Source organism: Metopolophium dirhodum, chromosome 1 (assembly GCF_019925205.1).
Source record: "Metopolophium dirhodum isolate CAU chromosome 1, ASM1992520v1, whole genome shotgun sequence".
NCBI classification, from domain to species: domain Eukaryota; kingdom Metazoa; phylum Arthropoda; class Insecta; order Hemiptera; family Aphididae; genus Metopolophium; species Metopolophium dirhodum.
In genome coordinates, this window is record NC_083560.1 from 105,135,465 (window position 1) to 105,142,977 (window position 7,513).

General features: G+C 28.1%; 1 protein-coding gene across 1 annotated transcript; it reads right to left on the reverse strand.

Annotated features, from left to right (window-relative positions):
* Nucleotides 1-415: 415 nt before the first annotated feature.
* Nucleotides 416-6,643, reverse strand: LOC132937544 (trehalase-like). The gene is made up of 3 exons (XM_061004366.1): nt 5,913-6,643; nt 5,492-5,625; nt 416-984 (listed from the first exon to the last, which is right to left on the reverse strand). Exons 1-3 carry the CDS (start codon nt 6,641-6,643, stop codon nt 416-418), a joined length of 1,434 nt encoding a protein of 477 aa, XP_060860349.1.
* Between the last annotated feature and the right edge of the window lie 870 nt (nt 6,644-7,513).

Here is a 7,513-nt window from a genome sequence, read left to right on the forward strand (position 1 = left end):
GTGTTTCGACCCTCAAAGTTTTTTTTTTTATATAGAAAACTGTCAAAGCCCAAATGTAAAAGTGAAATTAATAAGTGCGTGGTGTGTCCACTGAAATCAGATGTATTTTAGACCCTACAGTCTACAATTCACCCGAAACCTGCCTATCAGTTAAAAACCACCTATACCATGTTCAATTACTGTCCTGCAGACCAATTGATATGTTTGTGCACACATTTTTTTAGCAACTTTAAGCATTTGCCTCAAATAGTTATACCCTTATGATGGTTATGTACGTTGTGAATTATTAATATAAATTGATAGTCAAAAACATCCTAATGAAATGTACCTATATTTATAATAAATTAAAATAATATTGTTTACACTGCACAGTATCCCCTTTCTACCCTATAAATTGTTTTATTCAGCTGCTTCATCAAATCGGACTTACTTTTTCATACATCTTAGAAGTGTTGTAAAATGGCACATAATTTGTGCACAACCATTTGGACGCTAGTTCTGACGCAATTTTTTTCGCGTCTTTATGACCAGTGCTCTCTAACGCCATAACTGTGATGTATTGGAGTGGGGGCCAAGCATTCGGCTGGTCCCACTGTTCAGCCGATTCGCTAAGTGTGGTTGGTATGCCCCCATGAGTCTTCAGTACATCCGCTTTGTTCAAATAGTCAAGCACTCTTGTGACGAAGTATTCGGTTTGGTTTTTTGCATAGCATCCAGTCCATAATGGTGATATGTTTGTAGGATAAAAATATTTACGTTTAACATTATTAATTACATCGAAGTCTAACCACACTCCGATTTCTTCATCCCAAAGAACAGCTGTCACTGCTTCGTTCCATTCCAAAGAAATGTTTTCGTATTTCAAAGCCTTTACAGTGTTATTCATCTCTCGGTAGAAATCACTCAATATTTTAGCATTCCAAAACATTAAGGCATTTAACTCTACCGGGACAATTGACCTCGTTTTTGTATTTGTGAGGTTTCCTGCAATCATACAATGACATCAGTTATTGTACCTATGCAACGTTTTTGACCACATCATAACCTAAGACAATACTTATTATCCGATTTAATGACACTTTATCTCACTCCCCTTTCCCATTTTATAATGATACACACATAAAATATATTTACATATTTAATACATCGCTCGTTTACCATTGAGTTCAAATATTACATTTTTTAATGTAAATTAGATAAAAAAAATAAAAATAAAAATTATAGGGTAACAAAATTAAATCATTTTCCAACCGATGTGGGGAATATGAAAATCATATATTGATCAGAAATGAAGTACCTTATTATATTTTATATCATTGAGACGTCGTATACTATCAAATTCGGGATCAAGTTTTAATTATGTGTATGACAGATAAAAGTAAAATAAAACTAATATTATGCTGCATATTAATCGTTGTGGACATGTTTCTAGAAAAAATATAATAAATAAAACGTTTATCAGTTGAGTATAATAAACGTGATAACACATTTTAGGTACACATCATTTATGACATAGACTTTAGAAAGTATAACTATAATAGTTAAGCCTACTGTAATTTGAATAAATTTTCATATTCTATACATTAAATATATAGTGAATGAAACTATGTTGAAATAGTGCACGAAAAGAGAAAAATATTGGTAATAATGGTAATATTTATAATTGTAATAATGACCACATCATATATAGACATAACATTCTAACATTATATTCTTAATATCTTAGTATTTACGATAGTTCTTTATATAATTGACATTTTATCATATACAATGCAGTATTGTAGTTTTGCTGGTACCTACTAATCAATACTTTAAGCTTTGTTTAAACTTATAAAACAGTCTTAAACCAATAAATTGATTTTATTTTAACAAATAAATTAGATGAAAATATATACCGATGTTAACAAAAATAATGCAACCATCCACCGTGATCCTATATTCGTGATATAATTGGTGACTAACAAGCTTAGGCAAATAATGCTTTAGTTAAAAATATTGTAATATACAGAAAAGCCTATTGAAGGTGACGAAAAATATATAAGCTATGCTTTACATTTTATTTATGACGCGCAATTATATATATTATATACATTTTTATCCAAGCTTAATTCGTCATCTGCGTTAATTTACATGCCAACTTCACTCCCATTTTTAGAAAATTTAAAAATGTTCAGAAATACAACTATATGTACCTACAACTTTTATAATATATTTTATCATTAAAATTTTTCATTAAATTAGTGATATCTTATTATTTTTTAAAACACATGATATTTTTGAAATAAAATAAACTGAATTATAGACAAATATTTTTATTTCTATACTTTTTGTTTATATTTTCTCCCACTAAAACGCTTTAAATAAATTAAGGAAAAGCGGTCTTAAAAAGAAAAACTTTTTCGTGAAGACTGAAGAGTATATATTTTGTTTCAAATTTCATAATGTTTAAGTAGTTTTTATCGTAGTAGGTATATATTAGCAAGGCTGGGGATTTACGAGTTAAAGTTAAAATTAAGTTAAAACGTGAAATTAATTTTAATTAAATCAATTAACTTGTTAATTTTTTTTTTTCAAATTAACTTTTAACTTAATAAGTTATTTTTTTCAAGATTAACGTGTTAATTTCAAGTTAATTTTATTTCAAAAGTATCTAAAGTAAGTTAATTTTTGTTCGAAGAATAATGACAATTTTTGAATGGGTTTTTACTTTGATGTATCATTTTAAATTATAATAAAGCATATTATTATGTGTCTAGAATTTTTTATTTTTGATTAGCAAATTTTAACTTTACACTAACGCTAAGTTTTTTTTTTTTCAAAGTTAACTTTTAACTTAATGAGTTAACGAAAAAAATACGAGTAACTTTTAACTAATCTATCTCAATTTAAATCCCATTGAAGTAATATCAACATTATGTAACTACATTAAGAACCGCTACAAAGATACTTGTTATCTCCATCTTACAAGTATGTAAAATTGCAAATTTACGATCAGCAGATCACATGAGTTATTTAAATTTTATATATATATTTATAAATATATATTCAGTTTTCAAGTGAGTTATAAGCATTTATAATTTACACCATCTTATATACGCATAACTTGTTAAAAAATTTAACCATCTTAAAAACCTACACACAAACACAGATAATATTCTTTCCATCAAGTTTAATAGTAGGTCAGTCACCTTATTTTTAAACTAACGAAGCTAAACGTGATCTGCTTACGCACTTTTAAGACGGAAACAACAAATGGCTGTGTAGCCGTGTGAGACTCAATATCTCAAACTTATTTCTGTTTCCTCCGAGTTTTAACATAACGAGATTTATACAATCTACACACTTACCGCTATTATATAGCTTCAACTCATCAAGTTAAGTTAATTTAAGAAGATGTAAGTAAAGTAAAGCTAAAAAACAACTAATATATTTTTTGGACGATTTTAGATTTTAGACGAATTAACTTAGATGAAATTAATTTAACTCATAATGTACTTATGATTAGGGCCCATATAATATGAGGCATAGCCGCAAGTAGTATTAACAGAGAATTTAGGGCCGGTAGTTGACAAATCAACTATTCACTGAACTATTCCCCCAATAATTAAAGAATTGGTCAGCTAAAATAGTATAATTATAACTGAACCTACAAGTTATAGTACCTAGTTATATTAATATATTTTATAATTTTCCATTTTGGATATCCGATTTATATATCTACATATTTTTAAATATTATTTTCCTATTAGTAAATTTTAATCATTCCAAGTAATGTGTGTGTGTGTAATATCTGTGTAATGGCGACAAGAACACTACCTAATTAATATTTATAGGTACACGAATACGAAATCGGAAATTGTATTATATGACTATACATTTTAATTATTATAATATTACATTTTTATATCAATAAATAATAATTATGTATAAGTATATGTCCAATGTTGTATTAAATAATCCGTGTTAGACCTATGTTCATAATTTTACAACTATTATTTAAATAATAAATATAATAGGCGGCCAAAATTTTAAGCTACTTATTTTGTTTGTCTCATGAACCAGCTAGGACATAAGACACCGAATCGTAATTCGTAAATTAGTAACACCCACTATATAGTCACTACCCTGCAACTCGTACTATCGTAAATTAACTTACCTATACGACTATATTATACTATACATACCTAATATATAGTAATACTTATTATATATCAATAGAAAATAATTATAAATCTGCACAAATCATTAATATTCTTGGACATTTTTATGAATTATAATATTTCATAACGCAACAAAATTATAAATAAATGGTTAGTATACAATTAATAATTTAAAAACAATTAATTAATAAAATAAGCTCGAAGGTAACACGTCAAATTTGTTAAGAATACAACAGTTAAGTTAAAAATTAGTTACAACAAAAATTAACGAATTATTTAACTTCGTTACTATTAACTTAAAATTTTAACTTAATTTTAATTTTTAACTCGTTAAAGTCTTGCCTATAGGCTATAATATGTAATATGATGCTTGGTACGATTTTTAAACTATTGTTGATATACTAAAAATATCATTATTTTATTCAAAAGGATTTAGATTTCTATTTATAAAACCCACCTACTCAACAATTTCAAATGCGTATATTTCTATAAAAGTAATGTAAATACAAAATTAACAATTTTAAATCCAACATGCATTTTTAATTTATAATATTTAGGTAGTTTTTAAGTATTCCGAATGAATTAATGAATTTAACACTACATGCAAGATTTTTTTATGTAAACTAGTTTGGATCAAATTTATTAAATAGTTATAATTAAGTAATAATATGTGTAATAGGAAGGCCACAAATGCTCAAATAAAATTTGTAATTATATGAAAGAAATAATACGATATAATGTTATTTAACATATTTGTTCAGAGCTATACATTAAAGGTGATTTGAGAAATGTTCGGAAGTTAATTTGTTTGTGTCAAATGAACATACCAGGTAAGTATTTTTTAAGAAAATAACAAAACTGAAATTTTTTCGAACTTAAATCACTATTTAATAGTAGGTAGGTATTGCGAATAATTTTTCAAACTATAGATTTTATTCTACAGGTACCTAACTATAATATTAATGTATTGTTATACACTACCTACACATTTTCCGCACACGCGTGGTAAAATAAAGTGTATTTTGTAAAATAATATTAATGATAGTAAGAAATAAAAACCATATATACATAATATTCGCTTGAGCTATAGATACAAGGAAAAATGTCCGGTAGAGTTATAAGTACATAGAAGTAAGTACGCTGAGCCCAAATCTATTGTTTTAAAATAAATGGCGTTTTTATTTTATTTTGTTGTTACTTTTACAGTATCTAACAGAGGAAACTTTTTTTACCGATAATTAAGCAAACGCAGAAAGCACAATTCATTTTGAACGATTTTAAGCGTCGTTGGAAATATTTATAATAAATACAAAAACTAGTAAGTTATTTACCTTTATTTGTTCCATTTAGGATGAACCAACGGCTCGAAAAGTCCCAACCCGATTCCGCTGCAGCCTTGAGCTCAGAGTAAAAATTTTCTTTTTCACTTTCAGTTTTAAAGAATTGTGCCTTCGTGATGTCTTCCCTGTTATACAAAACATATTTTGAAATTATAAAAATTTGAAATGTATAGATATTTACTAATAACCCAAATTACATATGTATGATTCGTAGGCAAATAGGAAATAGGTAGTACCTAATATACACTGTGCCACAGAAAAATTAAATAATTTTGAAATCATAACAAAACGTGAATTATTAATTCCCCCCATGCTAGTGTTCAATCAAAAATAATCATTAACATCAATTAATATTTATAAGCCCATAAATTAAACTTGAGATAACTTCTATGAAATACAAAACTGTATTTACCTGTATGATTCGGGCCGTGGTCCTGTTGAATAATCCCTGTATACTGCAAGCGTGTAATTTTTTCCGTTTTTGCTAATTGTTACGTTGTGCTGTGTCATCCAGTACTGGAATTCAATTTCTAATGCATGAATATTTTCTATCACAAATGTCATGTCATTTGTTGCATCGACATAACTTTTGATCATGGGTGTAATCATAGGGGGCTGAGATCGCTTAGCATAGTAAATTCTACCTCCGTTTGGTACATGTCCAAACGTTTTAATCATTGAGATATAATTACTTATCATACCTTTTGCAGTAATATGCATTTCGCATATTAATAAGCCTCTAATTATCCAGAACGAGTCCCAATAATATATTTCACGGAATCTACCACCTGGTATTATAAAGGGATTTGGTACGTAGATTAATGAATAGTTCGTGGGTTTCAAGCGGACGTCATCTATGATCGTTCTACCGAGTTCTGTCCATATTACATTTATTTTACTTGCCCAGTCTTTTAAATCGTTATCCTTAATGCTTTCAAGAAATTTTGGATGTTCGACCCAATCAGTAGGAATCCATTTTTTTAATTCAGAATCTTCTTTCTCGAAACATGTGTTGATGGTTTCATTCAGAATGTTTAGATCTTTGCTCCACTCGGTTGAAATGAAGAGGTTTTCAATAACATCATAGTTGCATTTAGTTTTCATGTCCACAAAAGTCTTAGAATCATGAAATAGTTTAGACATCTGTACGGTATGCAGAATAGGTCCTTGACAGAAAATTTTACTGAAACAAAAATATATTAATATAAATTATTAAATTAAATTAGAATGTTTTTAATTAATCTAATAGGTACTATTAATTTTATCTTAATAATATTCACTGTAACTAAATTTAAATGTCCTTTTTTCAAACTATTAACTACTTTTTTTTATATAAGATATAATATTGTGTCATTTTTGAAGATAATCCGTATTCTTAAAGTTTAAGTTTTAAGGTATCAAACATAAACTATAAAAACAAATTACAAGTATACATTTCGTTAAAGGTTTTATCAGATATTTAATTTCTCAATTTAATAGATGTAAAAATATAAATATCCTTGCATAAAAGTAAGGTAAATTATTAAGATAACTAATTAATTGAAACCACGATTTTTTCCTCGATACATTTTGGTCAGATTAAAGCTTATCTATTTGATGTTTGACATAAACTTAGTAAATACAACCAATTTTTTTTATTTCAATTATGTGATAGCTATGATTTTAATAAACATCGATATAGCATTATGTTAATTATCTAATGGGGGACGAAGTGGCGAGCGGTCTAACGCGACGGATTCGGCACAGCCGGTCCGAGTTCGATGCTCGACCACCGGGCGGAATTTTTCTCCGTGCAAGTCACGGTGTCCGGAGAACAAGTGCCGCCATCCCCCACCCGGGCATGGCAGATACCTACGGGTGCCCAAATTAAAAATTCTGCCAAAACAAATCACGAGTAAACAAATCTACAGTACCCCCCCCCCCCCCCTACAGTACCACAGGCTAATGACCTGAGTAGTCGAAGCCTTAACCCAAATAAAAAAAAAAAAAATTTTTAATTAATATAGAGAAAAT